Source organism: Anguilla anguilla, chromosome 6, assembly GCF_013347855.1.
Source record: "Anguilla anguilla isolate fAngAng1 chromosome 6, fAngAng1.pri, whole genome shotgun sequence".
Taxonomy (NCBI): domain Eukaryota; kingdom Metazoa; phylum Chordata; class Actinopteri; order Anguilliformes; family Anguillidae; genus Anguilla; species Anguilla anguilla.
Window position 1 is genome coordinate 14,452,798 of NC_049206.1, and position 24,993 is coordinate 14,477,790.

Below are 24,993 nucleotides of genomic sequence, written 5' to 3' on the forward strand. Positions count from 1 at the left end.
GCACCGTCGATGAGAGTGACCACCTGCGCATGCGTCCTACTACAGCGTTTGACTAAACGTCCCGAGTGACTCTATGGAGTAACCACAAAAAAGTTGAATATTTCAAAAAGTTTTAAATATTTTAAAAATCTGAATAAAAGTAACAATGTCTGGAACTAGCCGGTCATTTTGGTGTAAAAAGTTTGAATGTAGTGCAAAAACTGTAGGAGTAGATAGAGCTAGAAAAATTGGGCATAAAGTGCAGATAATAAAAAATTTAAAGAAATATGCAAGATAGCAAGAGTGGGCTGGCCCGGAAGCAAGCCCACTAATTAGAGTGTTCTTTGCTGAACATTCTTGCTAATTTAACAATCAGTACTGGTCACTGAAAGAAATGAAGTTCTCAAACACTGATTTAGGACACTGACTTAGGATGTACACTGTATAGGCTACCCCTTATGTTAAATGTGTTTTATTTGTTTGGCAACCCCTCTAGTCTTGTATTTGTAAGCTAATGATCCAACAGGCTGTGGTGTGTTTGGTGCTTGTCAATCAATACGTGGTAAGTTTTCTTCAGTTCTCACTTCAGATGTTTTTCTATTGTGGCCAAGTTATTGAGAACTCAACAAAAGTGAATTTTCGAGGAGAAATAGCCTAATCTTTCCTTGAAAACTCTTTTTGAATTTGAGGGCTTGTAGATATATGGAGAATGGAAATTAGCTATGTACAATAATTTTGCCATAAGCGGATGTGGATTTTGTTAAATAAACTGTAGAGCAAATAGATTATGACACTTTATTTTTAATATTTTTGTGTACATTATGTGTGGACCATGAATATTCCCTCAAATATTTTGTAAGTTGTGATACTTTAGTGTTCATGGTACATGAAATCCCTACTTATATTGTCATCAATCATGTCTGCTGTGTGCTGCAATTGAACCCCCCCCCCCCAAAAAAAAACAAAAAAACAAAAAACAAAGGTACCCATCCAATCTGTTTAAAGCAATGCATTGTGCATGATGTCATGATGGCAGATAAGTTAAACATTTGACATGATGTCATAATGAAGAAAAAGCCACACCCTGGACCTGTGTCATGTCTGTCAGGTGTGTGGAAGTGTGAAAAAGCAGAACCAACACACTTTGTAAGAATGTACTTTATTGAATTAGTTCGCTCCATAAACCATATAAATCAAGTCAAAATTCCCAGGGCTGATGAACTGAGCTCCTATTGGAAGGATGCAACAGTGTTCACACAGAACGATTAGCATGACGGCTATTCAAAGCTGGAGCAATTCTGTCCTGGAACAGCATCTGATGAGCAGCAGATCATAACTCTAGCATCAACACATACAACATGACTTCTAAAGGTTCTGCACATTTTATTTAGAATGCCTAACTAGCTCAAAATGAATGCATTAGCATAGCATTGCAGCATGTGGTGCCTTTGTTTCTAACGGGTGATCTCGTAGCAAAAAATCCAGACTGAGGGAATGTGCTCTGAATGAAGACAACACAAATAAATTGACAACTTTCCAAACACAACGACTGCTGGAAAGCTGCCGTCAGCATAAAACACCACTGTAATACCTTTGAAAGACTGTTAGGACATTAAACCAACTCAGAAAAATGCAGGGCAAGCTGACACTATTGCGCACGCAATGCAGTTAGAATACTGAAGTAGTAGTTCTTCGCATTCTGCTTTTCTGAACCATATAGCACTTTCACTATGCAATGGTCAAATCTGCCCAGTGCTACAGACAGACAGGATCTTTTTTTATTGTACGGCATCCAAGTAGCCCACAGAGTACTACCACAAGGGCATTCTTATCCAAAAGAAGCAGTGGCAACAAACCTGTTTAATATGGAAATCAGAGGCTGGTTTCCATATATCCCATGTATTGTCAAGTGAAAATGTTTTGTTCCCATTCAGACTCTAACAGACACTTGCAGGAGTCCTCAAGCCCCCGTACTGTATCCCAGCAGGCAGTCTGCCGCGGAACTTGGCGGTCTCGCGGCTAGCTGCACAGCTTGGCGGTCTCGTAGTCCATGCCGTGGGGCAGCTGCCTGGCGAAGCCGCGCAGGGCGTCGCGGATGCGTGCCACCTCGCTGGCGGAGAGCTTGAGCCGGTGGCGGAGCAGGCAGGAGAAGAGGTCGAGGCGCTGCGGGCCGGGCGGCGACAGCATGTTGACGCGGTCGCGCATGTCCAGCAGCTGCAGCAGCGCCGAGTGCTGGGAGCCCTGCGTGTACGGGTAGTCCAGCTGCAGGATCAGCTCGTGGATGGCCTCGGGGTCGAAGGGCATGCTGTAGCCCAGCGACTGCACCCCGCTGATCCTCATGTAGCCCAGGTTGCGCGACGGGTCGGTGAACTCCAGCGGCTCGTAGTACACCGTCTCGTTGCCCAGGGCGTTGGTGGACTTGATGCGGCTGCGCAGGTAGATGTGCACCGTCTCGAAGAAGCTTTTCCACTGGTTGCCCAGGGTCAGGGTCCAGTTGGTGCACTGGGGGGCCCCGTCCAGGTTAGTCCTCTCCCAGTCCGGAAAGGAACCCTGGCCCACGGGGACCAGCCAGCTCTCCGAGTGGCTCCCCCCGAACGGGTTGATGTAGATGGAGAGCAGAGGCTCCAGGGTGCTGTTGCGGGTCAGGCACACCTGCACGGTCAGGCCCAGCAGCATGTGCACCAGGCTGGTGCGGTACTTATTGCTCTTGAGCGTGAGCAGCATGCGCTTCCTCCAGGACGGGTCGAACCAGCTGCCCAGGCGCATGTCGTTGCTGATGAATATGGCCCGCACCTCCAGGCGGCTGTCGTGCTTCTGCAGCAGGTACCGGAGCTCCAGGTCCTGGAAGTCCGTCTCCAGGCCCAGGTAGAGCTCCGGGGACTGGGACACCTGGGGGCGGCAGGCCCCCGAGACCAGCACGTAGCCCGGGTTGCAGCCGCTGCAGGTGGCTGGGCTGTCCAGGGTGCACGCCGCGCAGCCGGGACCCTCGCCCACCAGACAGGGCAGCGGTCCCTGGCACTCCTGCTCCAAGGGGCAGGCGCACGTCTGCAGTTCCTCGTTAAATGTGCCCAGCAGCCCATTCTTATTACAGTACAGCAGGGACTGAACCAGCTTCAGCCAGTAGGCCAGAGGCCTGTGAAAATCAGACACCAGCAGAGTACATACACCTGCTACTACTGGTACTACTAACATGAATACTACCACCTCTACCTCAGCTACTGTTGCTGCTGCCAGTACAATTACTACTGGTGCTACTGCTACCACCAATACACATACACACATCACAGATCTGTTTTTTCAGGGTACTATATGTTATACAGATTGGGTAACAAGCAGTAATGTTGAGAGCAACTGATAAGCTGGTTGGTTGGTTTCACCCACCTTTCTCTGGGTAGCCGGTACTGGGGCTGCTTGTCACAGCGCTTGCTCATGCTGAAGAGTTTCTGGATCATGCTCTGGGTCTTGCTGTAGACCTGCTGTAGGTTTCCCTCGAGCTGTTTGTAGAGGCGCTGCAGATGGATGTCTTTATTCCACAGCTGGAAAATGGCGGACATGTTGAGCAGGTGGTCCTGGGGCAGTCTCTTCACGAAGGCCCGGAACTCATCTGGGGGAAAAAGTGACAGCAATCGTAGAGACTGCAAGAGACCGCTTTCCACACATAAGCCAGTCTCATTGTTGCAACCTCCTCAGTCAATCTAGCGGGCATGGACAAGCACTTGCTCTTCATCAAAGCTTGATTTTAGAAGATGCTTCTTTTCACTCTGCAGTCCACCAGAGGAGCACAGTAACTGCTTTGGTGAAGTGCACTTTATGTTCTGCTTGTCAGAGGTGGAAACTCCAGGTTCAGAAAGTTAAAGTCCTCCCCAGGTTTAGGTAGGACTAATTAGTGAAATCATTAGTGAGTTCATGGGTGGAAGAAATGCATGGCAGGACTGTCATCTTCTAACCCCTGGACTTTCCACCTCTGCTGCTTGTGCAGACAGATTGCATGCATCCGTTGCACCACAAGGGGTCGCTGGTGTGTGATGAGACAGTTTATTCATGGACTGAAACCTGTGCTCCCAGGTCAATTATTACAGCAATAAATGTATGGCCAATTATGCCATAAAGTCAGGATTGGTTACCCAACTGCACAACCACATCATAGAAGAGCACTGGCAGGGTGAGTCACCAAGATAAAATATTATGTTATCAGATGAATGAGAACATAAACAAACATTCTCAATGATCTCTTTTCCTCACAGACAGATGTACACCGTTCGCTGTTAATCTTCCCTCTGCAATTAAGTTTATAACATGATCTATTGAACTTTCATTTTAATAACAAGTACAGGGAATGTGCAGACAATAAAATGTAATCATAATTTTCATGTGATTAAGTTTTAAATGTGTAATTCTTTAAAATTTAATCCAATATTGATAGTCTTAGTTAATGTTAAAGACTCCAGTACATCATTATAAAGATGACAAAAAGCTTGCAGATTCAGGTTGGATCTGCAGTAGGCTTTCATAGAAGAGATACACATAGACCTGATCTGCATCCATTTACCAACAGTGGGTACAGGTGAGAACTAGCTTTATTAACAGTAGATTCAAATGGGGAGGGCAGCAAGAGTCAAACAAGATAATAAAGCCACACACAAATGAAGCAGTTCTTTAAATAGTAAAATGAAACGTGACTTCAGCCATTTAAACCTAAAAAAAAACACTCCAAGAGAACAATGTAATAAGCATGTGTTTGAGTCCTGTGGAACCTTCCTTCTGAAAAGATGGAATCCACAAATTTCAGTATAAATGCTGCTTAGTCGCTTCCTTTCTGAATCTATTAAAAAACAAATGCACTGGTTACTGCAACAGCCAAGTCACCAGTAATCTGAGCACAGTTAAGGCCTCACCTGAGCCCTCAAACTCCGTATTGTGACTTTCCCACATCTCTCTCAGCTGGGACAGCTTATACTCTATGGTCTGGATGTCTGTGTAAGGACAGTTGCATTCTGGGAAGTTGGGGGAGCAGTGGCACCAGCAGTCATTGTCCTTGCACACAAAGTCCCCAGCAGAGTTGCAGGTGATGTAGCTGAGGGCAGCTTTGATGAAGCTGTCTCGCAGGTAAAGAGGGAGAATCAGCTGCAGACCTGCGCAAACAAATGTAAAAATGACACAAACCCCAAAAATGATGGTACTGCAATGCAATTCAGAAGCATACACTACCAGGTCCTAAGAGTTAACAAAGCTGAAAAAGCAGAGAAATTCAAGAAACACATTGTGTCCCAACACACAGTGCTTTTAAAGGTGGGAATATGCCCTATGTACTGAGCACCGTGACAGGACGGAACGATTAACACCGGCCATAGCGCGTTGTGTGACGGCTCCTAGCGATAATGGAATCTAATGTCAGGAAGACGCCACTGGGAGATTTAATGCCCGCTTGTGAACCTCTCCAGTGAATCTAATGAACGAGGGCAAATTTACAGCTGCAGTCCTCCCACACAATATGCCCACCCCAGTGATAAAAAATACAGCCCAGAGATTTACTGCTGCTGCTCTGTTAACAAATTAGCCCACATTTTATTCCAAAATGGCCACCACGATGCTGCCCATGAAGCAGATAGTGTCATGTTTCTAGATGAACTGACACCCAATTCCCAAACAGACAGGGAACAACATGAGCATGAATACTACACGCTCTCTGCCACAGCCCCACAGAGGACACATTAGTGACCGTTAATCTGTCCAACTCAAAGCCCGCTTCCCTCCTGTCATTGTGTGTGTGTATGTGTGTGCATGTGTGCATGTGAGAGAGCTGTGCACGTGGGAGAGATAAGTACATGAAGAGGAGATGTTAGATTTTCATTAGATGTTAGATGGTTTTTCAGTTGCTTTATAGACAAACTCAGAAATGTCTTACTGTTGCTTATTAGTAAGAGCAAACATTTTCAAAACATTCAAGTGTCAATGGGCATTTTTGATTGAGAATATTTTATTAACAAACAAAAAGCTGATAAATCATATTCTGTTACTGGTAAATATCATGTTGTTGCCACATTATGAATACTGCTGTTACAGGAAATGTGAGTATTTCATTATTATGCAGTTAGAATAAATGGGCATGATCCAGGTAAGGATCAAGTGATGACTTTTGTGATTGCACAAAGAGTGGCTTGATGAGGAGGCTGTTGTGCCATCTTTCACCATGATGAATGAACTGCAGGCCATAAAGCCTAGCCGCTAAAAACACAGCAGCTTGAACTATACATACCTTGTAAATGGACTTTGTTTTCAGGACTCTGTACGAGGACAGAACTGACAGAGTCGAGGTTGTCGTAGTTACTGCATCCAAGAGGACCAGTCCTTGTTTCTGTTACCTAGGCAAGAAGAGTATCAAAGGAATCTAAAGAGGTACCGAAACATACTGCTTTAAGACAATATACATTCTACGTGGGGTTCTCATAACCATAATCCAACAAAAAACCTTGTGTTGAGCTGATAGATGGCAGTTATGGGAACCCTGCGTTCAGCAGTTGGATGTGGTTTATGGGAACCCCGTGCTGAAAAGATGGATGGTGTTGAGAACCCCATGTTGAGCTGAAGAATGCGGTTATGGGAACCTTGCGTTGAGCTGAAGAATGCAGTTATGGGAACCTCGTGTTGATTTGACGGATGGCGGCTATGGAAACCTCGCTTTGAGCTATGGTGGTTCAGGCCTTTTTATCAGATGTAATTTTAATCACATTACTGCACTGAGGTCACAGCCCTTTTAAACTCAATCTCGCCGCCGCTAAAATTAATCAAGGAGCCGGGATCATTTCACTGATGGCACGGGGCACAAAGGCTCTCATATAAAATGCTATTTAACCTCCCGCTTTAAACCCGCGCGTACTGTTTGCCTGGAGTTCTGACCTTTGCCCAAAATCCATTTTCATTCAGCCTGTGATCAGCGGTCTGTAACCGGCCAACCCACCCTCCGGCTGCCGGCCCCTGCTCCAAGCCCCGCTTTCTCTGCCGGCCTGAACCCTGCACCTACAAGCACTCCGCGTTCCGATCTTAAGCCGCAGCAGCAACAAGAGGCAGGAACACCGGCAGCGCCGTGTGTTAGAACACTCCGGAAAAATCCTCCATTTAAAATAACTGGGTTGTGGCTGTAGATGATGGCTATAAAATGAGACCACTGCCTGGCATAAGTGATGTCTGAACAAGTGGTACCAGAACAAGTGCAGTGTGCACCCCGGGGATTAGCATCAGTGTAAGTGATGTGCTCATGGTGGATCTCTTCCCCACAAGGTTGTACTGTGTACAGTATCAATCCTCACAGGACAACAAGTACAGTCTGTACAGACATGGTATCCTTTAATTGTTCTGCTTTTGAACACGTTCTTTCACTGGACATTCTCCAAATGTACAAACTGGATATTTTTAAAACGGAGGAGATTTGATTCAGAGCATTTCTCCATTGCCCTCCTTTTAGATTATGCACCAATCAGTCAGATATAACTCTGTCTGTCACATGCACACGCGAACACACACAAACACACACATACACTCTCTCTCTCTCTCTCTACCACACACACACACACACACACATTACATTACATTATTACATTACAGGCATTTAGCAGACGCTCTTATCCAGAGCGACGTACAAGTGCATCAGTTCAAGGTGCAGAGGTGCAGAAAAAAAAAACACACACACACACACACACATACACCCACACACACAAATACACATACACACGCACACCCACAGGCATACACACAAACATGCAGACACTACAGTTGCTATAGAGACAGAAGATAGAAACTGTTGATGCAGTAAATGTGCAGGGAACAGCCCCTGACAAATGGATGCAAGTAAGCAGGAGTTTGGGGGGGGGGGGAAGCAGAAGTACACCTCAGCACTTCTTCCAGTGTACCCTTCATTCATGTAGATTAATTTTTTCAGACAAGCTGCTTATCAGACATGACTGGTCTCACAATCCTCCTGACAGCACAGTTCATCTCTTTGTGTATGAGTGAATGATCTTTTCTGCAGCATGTTCTTGATTGGGAGGGCCTGCTTTATCTGCTTTGACATTCAGAAGGGAAAAAATGATGGTATTATACACTAGACTGCAAAGAGGCTATGTCATAATTTACTAAAAACATTTATTTTTGACATCAAGCACTGGCCTGAATATAAGACACAGGGATGGTGCACAAAATAAACTTACACAGCCATTGGGTAGCTGAAGCACAAGACCACTATGTAGTGAGTAACACAAAGATAACAGCCATGTGAAATGGAACAGGAGTGAATGAGGAGTGGGGCAGTGTGAAATGGAACCGGAGTGGATGAGGAGTAGAGCCAGTGTGAAATGGAACCGGAGTGGATGAGGAATAGGGCCAGTGTGAAATGGAACAGGAGCGAATGAGGAGTGGGGTGGCGTGAAATGGAACAGGGGTGAATGAGGAGTGGGGCAGTGTGAAATGGAACAGGAGTGGATGAGGAGTGAGGCAGTGTGAAATGGAACCGGAGTGCATGAGGAGTGGGGCAGTGTGAAATGGAACCGGAGTGAATGAGGAGTGGGGCAGTGTGAAATGAACAGAGTGAATGAGGAGTGGGGCAGTGTGAAATGGAACAGGAGTGAATGAGGAGTGGGGCAGTGTGAAATGGAACAGGAGTGAATGAGGAATGGGGCAATGTGAAATAGAATAGGAGGAGTGAATATTTACCTTGATAGCAGAGGTGGTTATCTGCAGGTGGTGCAGTCTTCGAAGGGTGCTCTCCCGGTCTATGAAGTAGGAAGCAGCGAGCTGGTGTAGGGTCTCCAGCGTGGTCACAGTGCGGTTTCCGTCCCCCTCCTTCACCACGCCCTCCCGGCTCAGCTTCCTCTTATTCACAAAGATTGTGAGAGACTCCTCCCCTGGAGGAGGGAGCAACAGAGCAGGGGTCAGGGTCAGGAAGTTGTAATGTTTGTTCTGATGCATAGCTGGTTGTAGTGTTTAGTGTTTGTTCTGATGCAAAGCTAGTTGTAGTGTTTGTTCTGATGCATAGCTGGCTGTAGTGTTTGTTCTTATGCATACTGTAGCTGGCTGTAGTGTTTGTCCTGATGCATAGCTGGCTGTAGTGTTTGTTGTGATGCATAGCGAGTTGTAGTGTTTGTTCTGATGCATAGCTAAATGTAGTGTTTGTTCTGATGCATAGCTGGCTGTAGTGTTTGTTCTGATGCATAACTGGCTGTAGTGTTTGTTCTGATGCATAGCTAGATGTAGTGTTTGTACTGATGCATAACTGGCTGTAGTGTTTGTTCTGATGCATAGCTAGATGTAGTGTTTGTACTGATGCATAACCGGCTGTAGTGTTTGTTCTGATGCATAGCTGGCTGTAGTGTTTGTTCTGATGCGTAGCTGGCTGTAGTGTTTGTTCTGATGCATAGCTAGATGTAGTGTTTGTACTGATGCATAACCAGCTGTAGTGTTTGTTCTGATGCATAGCTGGCTGTAGTGTTTGTTCTGATGTGTAGCTGGCTGTAGTGTTTGTTCCGATGCATAACTGGCTGTAGTGTTTGTAGTGATGCACAGTAAGCCTTCATGTTGCCAGTGGCAGTTTAATGCACCCTCCCCTCATCACTGCGGTTCACAGTCTGCCTAAGCTTCAGCATTGCTGCAGCATGGCTACATGCATTTTGGAGGATGTGTGTGTTTGTGAGAACCTTCCCAAACTGACAGAGGACACCAGCACTGATGGGATACACTTAAAACTACGAATGAGCATTCTGACTTGGGGAGAAAACTATGGAATGCATAAAAGCATTAATGAACATATTTGGATAAATATAGAATACAGTGCATAGAGTGATTTAGTAGTATAGGAAAAATATATGATGGAACATTTTTAAATTCCTTATGAATTGGCAGTAAACTGTAAGCCAACAAAGTTTTAATAAAAAGGCATAATAATAATAAACTGCATATATTAATAATGATCATAATTAACAATTGCCACTGAAAATTGCAGCTAAAAATACTATTACCTAAAAGGCCTTCAGACTGTTCTGTTGGGAAATACCATTCCCATGACCCCACAAGAAGGGTGTCAATATCCTTATACAGCAGGCCTCCATTATTAGAACAGAGGTTCTCTGCACATTGTTTTACACAGAGCAGGGGAGAAACAGATGGATAAGATTGATGCGCAGCTACATGCCAAACACGGACAGCTTGGATTGATGGCTGTGAAGCGATAGCTGGAGGATAGGCAGTTTTTTTAATTTCAGAAAAATAGAATGAAATGATTGATTACTTTAGCAGGCTTACACACAACAGTGTACTGGCAGAGATGAATGACGCAACCTATGTATCCAGCCATATGCTGCTCATTTAAAAGTCTGTTAATGCATGTAACCGCATTTCAAGAACAACGACTGAGATCACATTCTCAGCGTTTTGATAAATCTGCACTTGGCAAGGACTTGAGTTTATTGGGAACTGGGTTAAAGTTAGAGGAGGTTATTGTTCAGACAAATGTACCATATAAATGAAGTTTTGTTCACTGCCCAAATATAGAAATAATAATGCAAGCATATTTATTTAAGGCATATTTAATGTGAGAATACTTATGTAAACATTTATTAACATGAATAAATACACATGTTCATTATTTATATGTTTTACAGATCCTCATAATAAACGGTGTATAAATATTTTTTACATCACCTATTAAAGTTGGAAAAATTATATTAATGTGTAGCCAGGGCTATTATTATTTCCTTTAGTAAGGTACCTTTAAACTCAAAGTTTAAATGTACGTCAGTAAAAGAAAACGTTAATTAACTGTGTGCAACCCGTAATTAACTGTGTGCAAACCGTAGTTTAACCTGCTATAAACTGTTTGCACTTCATTATGTATAATTAGGTAATGCTGATATTACATGCAAGAAACCAATCACTCACGATTGACATATGATTACAGGTTCTAATAATGGATCAAAAGTAATAAATTACCCAGAATAGTCACACCCTGTGTATATAAGTTTATTGCTGAATTAAAAACTTTCAGTGTTAATTTGTCATTTGTTCATGTATCTGTTAACACAGACAGGGTTTTTAAGGCTTTCAGTTGATATGGGGAAAAAAGTTCCAAAATAAGGATGTTATAAAGAAGTTACAAATTATTCTTTTTTAAAAACCTTTAAAAGGCTAAGCTTACACAATGGCATCGGTTTCTTATACAGCCTTCAAGAGGTCAAAGTTCAGTCAGTGTGAGACGGTTTACCAACAATTGTCCAGAAAAAAATTAGTTCCAGATAAACCATATTAGTAAGTGTAAGACGTACCATTGAACAAGAGATGGCATAGCCAAACAGGCACTACAAAATTCTGTTGTAATCATATAGTGTGGTTAGATAATTCTGACATTGTCATGGCATGCGCATATATGTAAAACGTAGAAAGGAAACAAACATGAGACATGTTTGCTTCATTCATCTCTGTCACCATAATATTGCGAGTGCCTACTGTGGTAATAAATCATTTCATTCTATTTTTCTGGAATTAAAAAACAGCCTATCCTCCAGCTATCGCTTCAAAACCATCAATCCAGGCTGTCCAGTCTGGCGAACAGCTCCACATCAATCTTATCTATCTGTTCCTCCTTCACTCCGTGTAAAATAATGTGCACATCACAGTAATGGCCTCTTTTCTGATAGCTATTCCGTGTCGTACCAGGGTGAAAGTTTTAAACTCATTCAAGCTTGAAGCTTTATTTTTTTAAATTAAGCATATTAATTACTTTCAAGAGCTCGAGACAGAGATGGTCAGTGAACAGGTGGAGGTACTGAAGGAGACACAAGCACGGAAAGAGAAAAACGCCATCAGTCTGGAGCCCATTTTGATTCATACGGGGGAAACACAGCGAGGTCACCCTCTGCCTACCACTAAATTACACCTGGCCCACGCTTGCCACTGACACATACCTGTCAGCATATTTCTCTCAGACCTCCTCGCTCCGAGTCTCTGGGGGGTCTGTATGGACTGGCGGGTCCCCTCATTAATCCTCAGCCTCCACTTCCTGAACTTTCAACTACTCCCACAACTCACCCTTCCTATTTGCGTAGGCCTCACCCAGTCCACATCCGCCTCAATCATCCAATTCCACTTGGACCTGACAGCTGAACTATGCAGTGCTATTCATACCGATAGCTAGCAGCTAGTTTAAAATCAAGAGTTACCAGTTAAATATAGGGAAGTAACGTTGCCCCTTTGTTTTCCTAAAGGAAAAGTAATTCATAGAATACCACACGAATGATTCTTATAATACACTGTATGCTGTAAGGTACAACACACTTGAAAGCTAATTTCTCATTTTTATTTCCCATTCTAACTTACAGTTTATTTAGCTGCCCCTCTGGACACAGCCTACTGTCAGTACATCGACATTTACATTTCGTAAAATAGCAGCCAATTATAGATGGACCCGGTCAAATATACCAGGGACATAATTGGAATTTATTTATACAAAAATAAAATGTATGTAAAAATACTCAAAGTATATTATCTTTATCTCAATTCCAATCAATATAAACTAGTAACACAAACCAAATTTACACTGTTTCAGTCACCCGTTTTGAAATACGTCTCTCAAAAGCATCATGACTCCTTTCCTAAATGTTTAAAATGGGTCAATTTGACCCAAACCGAACACAGGGGTGTAGAGGATAGAAAGTGAGTGTCATCATAATGAGGAATTGCTGTGATAAACACACTGTCACACGCAAGTGCCACTGAATAGGGAAGAGCGAAAAGAAGCCAGCAGTAAAAGTGCTATTACAGCAATCAAAAAGTGCATCAGTAAGCACAGCGGTTGCAGTTTATTAGTTAGTGCTACAGGGATGAGCAGGGTCTGGGCACAGGCACCGAGACGCAGTCTGAAAAGGTTGCTATTTGAGCGACCCTGCTGGGCCAGCATTCGCTGGAAACCTGTTCCACCAGCAGGGGTGAGAATTCAAAGGAGCCTCGACAAGGCTGAGTGCAGGTCCTGAATGTTCACATGTACCCTCGTTCAATTCAGCCAGTCCTAATGAATGCTGTTTTAACCGTCTATGAGCATAGCACTCTGATATTGTGTGTTCGCACTACTACGTTGTCATGGCCACAGGTCATGTGCCATAAATATATCCCAAATTAGACAGTAGTGATTAATTTTTTCACACATTGTGAAAGTATGAGCTCACCACTACGTTGTCATGGCCACAGGTCATGTACCATAGATATATCCCTAATTAGACAGTCGTGATCTTATACTTTCACACATTGTGAAAGCATGTGCGACATAGATGGATGTCTTAACTCCACGGTTCCTTACCCCCCAGGGTGGCAGACAGCAGGAAGTGTGTCCCAAACTTCTTGATGATGTTCTCTGTGATTTGCTGCATGGTGGGGCGGCGGCCCAGGAGCCGGACGCTGCTCACAAACTCTGGGGCGAGGGGGAGGGGAGCATCCAGGAAGTCCTGTCTCTCCACCGCCAGACTGTTCACCTTCCATCGCCCAAACTCCCTGTAAAAAAAAAACCACAAACACACACACACACACACGTGCATACACACACATGTACACGTACACACACACACCTTTTATAACAAAACATGCTGCTAAACTGGTAAACAAAATGGAAGCTGTTTTTGACCAACCAAATAAATATGACAGTTCCACAAGATTCACATTATGCATAGAACACATACACTATATCACCAAAAGTACCTGGACACTCCTTGGTCTGGGACTGTTTTTCATGGTTTGGGCTAGACCCCTTAGTTCCAGTGAAGGCAAACCTTAATGCTACAGCATACAATCACATTTGAGACAATTCTGTGCTTCCCCAACAGTTTCGGGAAGGCCCTTTCCTGTTTCAGCATGACAATGCCCTCGGGCACACAGCGAGGTCTACATAGAAATGGTTTTGTTCAGAAAGGTGTGGAAGAACTTGACTGGCCTGAGATTAATTGGAAAGCACACTGCGAACCAGGCCTAATTGCCCATAAAGTGCCTGACCTCGCTAATGCTCTTCTGGCTGAATGGAAGCAAATCCCTGCAGCAATACTCCAGCATCTAGTATAAAGCCTTCCCAGAAGAGTGGACATTGTTATAGCAGCAAAGAGTGGACCAACTCCATATTAATGCCCATAATTTTGGATGAGATGTTGAATGTCAGGTGTCCACATACTTTTGTATCAAAGAACAGACTCTATACAATTCACAGAACATATTTCATTACTTTTAGCTCAAATGAACTTCAGTCTAACCACAATGTGCTTCAACCATAATTTTCAAGATATTTTTTTACAAAGTTTTATGAATCATTTCAAACACATGCATCAGCAATTTTGAACTTGCTGCAAACTGAGTTAATTGGAAAGTGATCACAGTATAGTGCAGACTGCCAGAGAACCAACCACTGACATAATTCTCCCTAAATTGTATGAACTGGCTCCTGCAGTAGGCTGCTTCCAGTGAGATGTGCTACAAATAAAAAGTGTAAGTAAGCTGCAAGTACTTGACACATACACAACTCATCCATCTAGCTTAGCTTTAAACATCTGCAACCTTCACAACAAAGGGATAAGTGATAGACACTCCACCTTTCAGAGTGCAATCTAATTGGATAAACATCTTAATGGTCCTGCCAAGATTCAATCTTGACCTGATGCACACGCGCACTGATGCCATCAGTCTTGTGTGGCAAGTGTAAGGAAGAGATAAAAGAGGAGCTTTTACGATACGCATGGAGTAGAGGGTACAGAGCCAAATACCTACAACCTTCTGCAGTTCTGACACACTGTGGCTGAATGGCCTGAAAATTCATTTTGAACAGTTTTACCAGCCCCAAAACAAATGAGATTTTTTTTCCAAAACTACATATTATAATAGTATGGGATTATTTCAGATGATATAACTGTATTGAAAAACATGGCATACAGTACACCTAAATCTTGTAGTGTACAGGTGGTGGATGCAGGGACAATAGCAGAGGCAGTCAGTACCCACCTGCAGATCTTGTAGCATGTAGTTTATATGGGCAAGCAGGACCCGCCTGTAGATCTTGTCATATGTAATTGACATAGGAACTGACTACCCACCTGTAGATCTTGTTAGCACATAGTTGAAACAAACAAGCAGTATCCACCTATAAATCTTATAGCATGTAGTTAATACAGACAGGCAGTACCCACCTGTAGATTTTGAAGCATGTAGTTGGCATAGGCAGTGAGTACCGACATGTAGATATAGTAGTGTGTAGCTGATATGGGCAGGCAGTACCCACCTGTAGATATAGTAGTGTGTAGCTGATATGGGCAGGCAGTACCCACCTGTAGATATAGTAGTGTGTAGCTGATATGGGCAGGCAGTACCCACCTGTAGATATAGTAGTGTGTAGCTGATATAGGCAGGCAGTACCCACCTGTAGATATAGTAGTGTGTAGCTGATATGGGCAGGCAGTACCCACCTGTAGATATAGTAGTGTGTAGCTGATATGGGCAGGCAGTACCCACCTGTAGATATAGTAGTGTGTAGCTGATATAGGCAGGCAGTACCCACCTGTAGATATAGTAGTGTGTAGCTGATATGGGCAGGCAGTACCCACCTGTAGATATAGTAGTGTGTAGCTGATATGGGCAGGCAGTACCCACCTGTAGATATAGTAGTGTGTAGCTGATATAGGCAGGCAGTACCCACCTGTAGATATAGTAGTGTGTAGCTGATATGGGCAGGCAGTACCCACCTGTAGATATAGTAGTGTGTAGCTGATATGGGCAGGCAGTATCCACCTGTAGATATAGCAGTGTGTAGCTGATATAGGCAGGCAGTATCCACCTGTAGATATAGTAGTGTGTAGCTGATATGGGCAGGCAGTATCCACCTGTAGATATAGTAGTGTGTAGCTGATATGGGTAGGCAGTACCCACCCGTAGATATAGTAGTGTGTAGCTGATATGGACAGGCAGTACCCACCTGTAGATATAGTAGTGTGTAGCTGATATGGACAGGCAGTACCCACCTGTAGATCTTGTAGCGTGTGGTGAAGCCCTGCTGGTGGCGCTGGACAAACTCGGTGTACTCCTGGGACTGATGGAAGGGGCCCCTCTCCGACAGGAGCCAGTCCAGGGGCTCATGCAGACCGGCGGAGCCGTGGACGGCCAGGACCCAGCAGTGCAGGCTCAGGGTGGCCCACTCGGACAGCACCATGAGGGCCAGCCATCTAGGAGCGGGAGGGCCTCTCCACGACCAGAACATGCTTCAGCTCAGGCCCCAACTCCTTCATTCTCCTGACAATCCCGCACCTGTGGAGGGGAAACATCTTAAATCACACTGCGGGGCACTACCAGCAATCAAGGGGAAAATCCCTCCTTAGCCTGAAGGGCATTGCCAGGAATCAAGGGAAATATCCTTCATAACCCTGCAGGGCACTGCCAGCGATCGGGGGGAAATGACCTTTCCCAAGATAAATTTGTGTTTGTTCACAAATCTGTTTTGCACACATGCATATGATACGACTGATCGAGTATGCAAGTTTATCTGTCCACGTACTGTAGGTAAATGCCAGGTCTGGGTGGGTGGATTGGCCAGTTAATTAGGTATTCCGATGATCTTTTGTTAGTATGATTACAGACAGAACTCCAGCTGTGCTGCTTCTAAAAGCTCATCGCATCAGGGTGGTGGTTAGACAGCAAATGTTCAGCATTAAATATCCTCTGACAGGGAAATTTGAATTCTCATAGAGTACATGCGGTCCCCGTTGGACTCATATGAACTTTTGGAGCTGAAGTAAGACTGAGGATGCTGCTGTCTAAGATCCGCACAGCAGGATGTGTATTTACCTGAATGTGTGAATGCATAAAAACCTGGACACATGAGGATAAGCAGAACACATGTCGTTCAGGTTTATCTCCAAGGGTATAAGCTCACAGTGTGAAACGTTCACTTTGTAGAATGCCATTATTGTGATTCTGACAGAGGACTCGACCCTGGGAATGTCTGACATGCCCAAACTCTATAGCCTTGTGTTGCCTCACCATGAGCCTCTCGAAAAGCTAAAATATCAAGGACATAAGAAAAGCACATTTTAAAGGAATGGCCGCCCAGCCCTTCAGGATTGATTTGGTGGAAATAAAGTTGACAAAAGAAAGGTCTCTTATAAAAATCTGTTTGTCACCCCATAAAAGGAGCACTTGGGGACATCCGCAGATAGCAACCAGAAAAGCACATCAAATATTATATAAATTACACAGATAAACATAATAAGAGGGCATTCCCAGAACACATGAAATGTTCATTTTGGTAGCAAGGGTAATTTAATATTTCCTAATAGGCCGTGAATATGAATGGCGTCCAGTCAATCTAGCAATTTCCGTGGCAAAAGATAAGGAGTCCGTATCATCACTAAGCCTTAACAGTATCCACCTCGCTCCTAGTCCAGGGCTCAGCGCCGTGTCTCCTGGACTAATGCAGCTCACTGGTGGGTCTCAGAGCCATTAAACGTATCCTGCTCGTCCAGGATGAGGCAGCTCCTCTGCTTCTCGGCTCCCTGGAGAACGCCCGGCGGTCTGCTGGCGTGGGCTGAAGCGCACCTCTACAGACACGTCCTGTCCTCCTTTATTCACAGCAGCCCTGGAAATCAAGTTGCCGGCTACAGCTACAACCGTACCGCTTTATCTATCTGACTTAAGCTCCTTCCGTTTTTATGGCGATATTGATTTGTACTAAGAGCACCATGACACGTACTTGCGCTTAATATCTCATTTCATTCCCTAAAGTAGGGACTGAGGATGATCTGCTTTGCACTAAATGCCTATTGTGTTACTGCCTCCTCTGTGTTCTGGTGCCTGTAGTTACCCTAGGTGTTTGCACTTGCCCTTTGCTATATTGACTCATCAAGCACTTTGAACAAAATGGTCTGCCAAAGAAATAAATATATGGATTTGCTTTTTAATAGGCTTCTTGCATTACTATGATTACTGAAACTCACATTATGATTCTGATATTCTTGCAGGATAGCATAGCATCTTAAAAAATATTGTTTGAAAATGCAGCTAAAAAGTAGCGTTGCATGGAAACAATGCTAACATAATACTAAAGGTTCTGTAATATAAACACTGATAACATTGCAATGTTTTGACTGCAACATTATTGAATATGATAACTGCGTAATTGCCTGGCTAAATATCTAATCCACCACTTCAGAGTGTCACTAGAATGCAAAGTTGGAAATCAGTTAAGCTTTTGAAGAGCTACTTAGCTAATCCCATCTGCATTTCAGTTGTATTCACCCATGTTGGTTAACATCAGCCTCTTCAAACACTCTGATAAAATTAATGCTGATAAGGTGGCTGTATTTTCGCATACATTTCTTTAAAACCAAATGCTGACAAATCAGCTCTTCTGAATAAGCATGCAAGCAGAACTAAGTTTCCAAGCAACCAGAGAGAAGGCATCTGTGTGGCATGGCTTCCATTTATGACAGATATATCAGAACGCAGCCTAAAGTTTGGTGGTAACTTCTCTTCTTAGGGTGGGATTCAGGCAATTAATATGAAGGTCCTTCCCCACCCACCCCAGGCCAGCCAATGTCATGCTTCACTTCAGCCCTGGTTTGGCTGCTGTTAGAAGACTGCAGATTTTGGCCAGGTCCATCCTTGAAATGCCTCCTCAACTGTCCCTCAACAAAAGGTGACTCAAGCCTATTGTAGCATTTGAGGACTCATGCTAAAAGTTGTATTTTGGCCAAACATATGCTGCCTGTACTGGAACTATATCCTGTAGTTTTTCCCTCAAGTGCTATACAGTTGTTGATTTGTAAAGCAATGAAGTGGAGGAGCTGATCATCCTGACATTGCTTTGTTAAGGCTTTTCAGGAGTGGAAAATGTTACAAAGGTCAGAAAAATCACAGTCTGCACAAAACACACAATCAGACTTAGAAGCAGATTTTGTCAGTCATATTTTGCAAAAGTCTAAAACAGCTCATGAACAACTGTCATGACATACATGCTGCAGAGAACTGGAGGTTCTAAAGCTGTTGCACTTCCAGCAAATGTATAATTCATACGAGTCTGAGCCTGTTCAGTTCTCGCTCTCTCCTGCATCTCTCATAAGGTCATATTACATGATAATCACTTGTTTCCTGTTAGGCATGCTGTCTACACCTGCACACTTCTGTCTGCCACACCTGAGGCACTGCATGTTCTGATAGCCAGGAATAATCAGGACCAACACATCGAGAAATCTACATCAAATACCAGCATATAGAGAAATGTGAACCAAATACCAGCACATAGAGAAATGTATACCAGTTATCAACATAGAGAAATATCTATGCCAGCCATTACAAGTCCAGAGAAATCAACACCAGCCATTACAAGTATAGAGAAATGTAAGCCAGCCATTATGAACACAGAGTAATCTACACCAGCAGCCATCACCTGCACAATAGTAAATCAACATAATTACCTGCACAAAGATAAATCTAAACCGAACATCTCCAGAACAGAATAACAAATTTACAAAGGCAATCTTTTCTGCATTAACCATAAAGTGTATATTATGTGTACGGACATACTGTATTGACAAGTTAATTCACAAAATCATTTGAAGTTACCAATAAATGCAAGGTTGATAAGCAAAAAAAAAAATCTTTCTCATAATTTTTGGAAACATTTTACAGATGAGCTTCAATGAGTTAGGCTATTAAATAGCCATGTAGCAGTATAGTGCAGACTACAATAAAGAATGGCACTACCATAACTATTTTAAGAAAAAATTATCTAAATATATTTTATCATAATACAAGATCTCTTTTGTTGTGAGCATTCACTACCCCTACCGGGCTTCCTACTGACTTACCAGCCAAGCTAGTCACTAAAGAGTCTCTAGAGTAAGCAGACACACTCCAATACAAAAACTTAATTAAAAAGACATGTTCAAGAAACCCCAGCGGGGAATCCACACCAGCGGTAAGCAACCCTGGTCCTGGAGAGACAGATATGTTACTGTACTTGTGTTTGTTCCTTCCAAGCATGACGGTTCGGTTTTACCTATTATTCTAAGCTTAAAACAGGCTATTCACACTAGTTTGAATATGCTGAGTACTGTACCTCCAGAACATGCACGTCTGTGTTCGCTAAACCTCACAAGTAATGACACTTTTGACTTCTGATTGAACAAAAAGCAGAAACATCACTGCCAGTTCAGGACCGGGTTGCCTATACCATCTCTATAATGTGGAAGTTGCTCTTTCTCTAATGCATTTCACGCAGCACATCACAAATGATGCTCCCTTAAGGCCACATTCAAGCAAAGACTTAAGTCGTTAGGGTACTGGGCTTTTAATGCCCTATAATTGCCATTAAACATATTAGCTGAAGACACTGCAAATCAAGCACCTTTCAAGATATGTTTCTTAACCCAAAAAGTTTGCATTCATTTCCAACAAGTCCATGACACAAGTACATCTGCTAAAATTGATAAAGATTAACAAGACTCAATAGCATCATAAACACCAAGATCCTACTCCTACAATGTGTAAAACAAAACCATTCAACATTTCCTTAAATCTTGTTAATGCTTTTACAGTGTTAAGCTTAGTATTTATTATGAGCATGCTATTCATGCACATCCATCCATTATCTATACCCGCTTATCCTGAGCAGGGTCGCGGGGGGTGCTGGAGCCTATCCCAGCGTGCATTGGGCGAGAGTATTCACGCACATAATACTGGAAATCCTTAACTCATATGCTTTTACCTGCAGTACCTGCACACTGAAGTAAACAATTCATCATCACAATACTGCCTTGAACAGTCCTGATCTTTTTATCCATTGATATTTATTTTTACAGCACCATTTATAATACCACTGTCAAACAAAATAACAGGGAAAATCCCATTTGTGCCAATGTCAAAACACATTCACTGATCCTTAACAGATGATTGAACTCCTGATAAATAATAGAATTCAAAGGTTGAAAAGAAGAACAGAATGTTAATAAACTGAACACATAAAAGAATACATGAGGTCAATACACATAACTAAACAGTCCACTCAACCCAGGTAAGTTTGTCAGTACCAGTCAGTCTGAAGCAGTGGTGCCCACACTTTTTTTGCTTGCGATCTAATTTCAGAATGGCCAGACCGACGTGATCTATCAACCAGATGGAACCGATGTCGTACCAGGGAGTCATTGACAATTCATTACAAATTACAAAGTACCAGTAAATTTCTCTCATCAATTACTCCGACCTGACATTACAAGCCCATAGCTTGTAAATCCAGTGATTTATTTTTGAGTCTACTTAATAATATTGCGTACAACCACTATCCAACATTTCTTTAGTGTAGTGTTCTATTTCTATTGAGTGTTGGGCAGAGCTAGTACCTTAACTACATTTTCCAGTAGCATGTGTGTAGTTTAACTATTTCCAAAATAAGTAGAATTGTAACTGTACTGGCATGAAAGTAAAATCATTAGGCTAGTATCATATATTGAAAGTGAAATTCCCTGCCTAAAAATGAACCAGATTTATTGTGTCACCTCCATGACTGCTCTTCCCCATAAAATGCATTGGCAAAGTTATTGTGTCATGATCACATATAGTAATATTGGACGTTTACTTGACCATACCAGAGAATTTTGAGTGGACAATTGTGTCTATATCATGAATGGGCATCAACAGCAGATAGGCCGCATTTCATGTCAATCGTGTGTACCTGTCTGTCAGGCCAAAGCCATAGGGAAGAGGGATGAAAACAGGAGGAATCAGAATTTTAACTGATGCATTTTTAAAAATGATACGTGAACTACCAGCAATCGACAGGTCAATCGCAATCAATGTATAAGGCACACCTGGTCTAAATGGTATCCAGTGCTGTGTCAAGCATGAACTTGAACACAACAAAGGTTCTCTGCCTCTGCTAAATCACCTGGCCAGCTGTTCCACACATTGACAGTTATCAGTGTAAATAAATGCTTCCTGATACTGCATCTGTGTGGAATTAACAAATCAATTAAGGGCCCTTTAGGTCTTTTAATACCAGGACCTTTCATACTAGGAACCAATTTAGTTGCCCTTCTTGGTACTTTTTCAAGAGCTTCCCTATCTTACTTACAGTCTGGGGCCCAGAACTACCCATATGGTCTGACAAAGGTATCAAGTAAGATAAATATATTGTCCTTTGATTTATGTGTAACTTTTTTAATCTCACATCAGATCATCCTGTTCACCTTTTTTATAATGCCACAGCACCATTCCTGGACCCGGACAGACTTTGATCAACTACTACTCTCATATTTTTAACATTGAACAAGTACTAATTTTTTTGTTTTTTTAAATAATCCTGTCTTAATTTTTATCACCCAAGTGCAGAACGGTAAATTATCTATACTGAATGTTGTTGGCCAGGTTTCCACCCTCTTCTGAAGGTCATTTAGCAGCTTTCTGCCAACTTCTCGATTTTGATGTAACAAATATAATAGAGTTATGTGTATCATTTTTAAACATGATTACAATTTAGGCTATCAAAATGCAGCCTATTTAGAAATATTACACAGGTCTTTTAAAAAATTAAAGTTCAGTATACATTTAATTTCAATACAATATCTGGCCAAACTGAATTCACTGTTTGAATGGTATGCTCTGACTGTACTTATAATATACTGTTACAACTGAAAGTTGTTGCTGTTTACTGTGGTTTTTCCTGTTGGTATTGTACATTTCATTTATATGATTCTGTTTTAGCTTTTAGTGAACATACAGTCATTCTTTTTATATTGCAATTGTTTTTATCATTACTACATTTGTCTGTCAGGTTTTCATTTTGTTATTGTGATTTTTAACATATAATACATATAATTCTGTATTCTGATTGCCCCTTTTGTATACCATGTCAAACCTTATATACATGCTTACAGATTAATCTGAAACTGTTATTATTATAATTATAATATTATAACTAAACTGGCAATTTCCTGAAATAATATTTTAGGCTACTGATGTGTAAGACAAAGGAAAGAGATACGAGATGTCTGACTGAAACAGTCACTTCTACATTGAACTATACAGTTTTATATATGAATATTAATATGTAAATAATCATAACATGCATGTATTTAAATAGGTATTAGATCTTATGTTCCAGTCATATACATTATAAATATCGTAATTGATTACGTCTAGGCACAGCGTTCAAAAAATGCGTAATTTACAGTTAATCAGCATTACTGGATATGATACTGAAACACACTTAGCATCACACATCATTCATTCAAACAGCATCGGACAAAATAGCAACATATTGGGGGGGAGTTTGCTTTTCACTCTTGGAGCTGTAGCATAACTGAAGCCAATTTCAGGTTGTGCACCTCAGACAAGACTGGCACTTTTCCAGTTAGCAATTCAGTCCACTACTTGTCCTGAATTTGACTTCACAATCACAGAGTTGAAAATTAGTATTTTTTTTTTTTAACACTTTCCAGGTCAGCCGAACTAACAGATGTCTTACATCATTTCACTCACGTGGAAGCCTCCTGAACAGAAAATCGTCATCACCTGATACATTCTAACCGCACAAATCATTACATGTATTGTACGCTCTCAGTCTTGTATCCAAAAGATCTGTAAGCATGCGCCCCTTTCACCACAATAAAATAAAACGTAGAACTAAACATATCAATATAGATATATAGTAATATCGCGTACAAATGCAGCTTTTCTATTAAAATTGCATAAAGCCCAGTGATCCCATGCATAACCTAATCGAATTAATAAAACTATTGTGAATTGCGGAACTTCAAAGAAGGACAAAATGATTCTCAATCACCAGTTATCGGCACATAAAGGTACAGGGTACATAAAATTAATTTACTTGAAAAATGTTTAGGTTGAGTAAGAAATGCTGAATGTGAAGTCAGCCCGGTCCCGATTCATAGACTATCGCATGGGCATTTCAAGAGCATATCCTTTTACTGCGCTATGAACCAACGTGCATTTCGCCGATTCAAAGGGACACCAAGAAGTCCTGAAAAACTGTGAGCATCTACATTTAAACTGAGAAACGATAATCAATTTTGGAATTATTTAATTTATTTCACCTGTGTCGAGCAAACAATTTACAATGGATGATAATTGGTGATGTTACCTGAGTGTTGGCAGAATGCGTCGATGCCTACAAGTTCATTTAAATGTGGACGATCAAACAATCTCCTTTCGACGAGGCTTATTTCACAGCGCAGCGTCAATCGACTCTTCAGGGGCGACTGCGGACTGTTGAGGGGCGAGCCCCGAATCCCAACGCACAAATTCTGAAGTAGGCTACTTGCAATGTTTCACTTGGAAAATATATCGCCCATAACGCCATGGAATGGATCATAGCCCCGGCAGACTCGTAGCGCAGGTTGCTCCCGTGTATCAAACATTTTGAATGGAAAGAAATGCTGCTCTTCACTGGCAAGTTTTCAGAGGTGAAACTTTGCACCGCGATAATACATTTCGCTGAACGGACGCCGGTAGCATCTCGAGGAAAGGCGTAAAAACGCGCCCCCACCTTCCTCCTCCCCGCCTGTCACCAATACTGTTCTTTGCGAAATATTTGGATGCAAGCCTCGCGCTGCAAAGACCCCACTTTCAGAGCTAACCGTGCGTGACAGTCACGATGGTCCTTCAAAGCCACACTTCTGCTCAAACCACACTTTTAACCCGCTCTATCCATAGTTTGATACAGCAAATCATTTCAATTTAATCCTGAGTCAGTTTTTTCTGTTCGGCAAACTAAATAGAGGGTGTAGCTTACTGTGAACAGCAAGCTGTCCTTATGTTCTAATACTGTAATTTATGCTATTGTATTTACTATCATGATATTAATAAAGCAATAATATTTTGTTCCTTATCCACTCGATTAAACCAACAAACAGGGAACAGGCAACACGTCCTCCTGTTTCATTGTGCTTTTCGCACGGCTCCCCGCGAAACGCACAGCCTGTCATCCACCTCCGGCAA

At 42.4% G+C, this 24,993-nt stretch overlaps 1 protein-coding gene across 1 annotated transcript; it reads right to left on the reverse strand.

Moving 5' to 3' along the window:
• Nucleotides 1-1,122: 1,122 nt before the first annotated feature.
• Nucleotides 1,123-24,993, reverse strand: LOC118229151 (BMP/retinoic acid-inducible neural-specific protein 3-like). The gene is made up of 8 exons (XM_035420860.1): nucleotides 24,137-24,993; nucleotides 16,008-16,290; nucleotides 13,316-13,506; nucleotides 8,686-8,876; nucleotides 6,236-6,341; nucleotides 4,875-5,111; nucleotides 3,361-3,583; nucleotides 1,123-3,112 (listed from the first exon to the last, which is right to left on the reverse strand). Exons 2-8 carry the CDS (start codon nucleotides 16,241-16,243, stop codon nucleotides 1,999-2,001), a joined length of 2,298 nt encoding a protein of 765 aa, XP_035276751.1. The 5' UTR covers nucleotides 16,244-16,290; nucleotides 24,137-24,993; the 3' UTR covers nucleotides 1,123-1,998.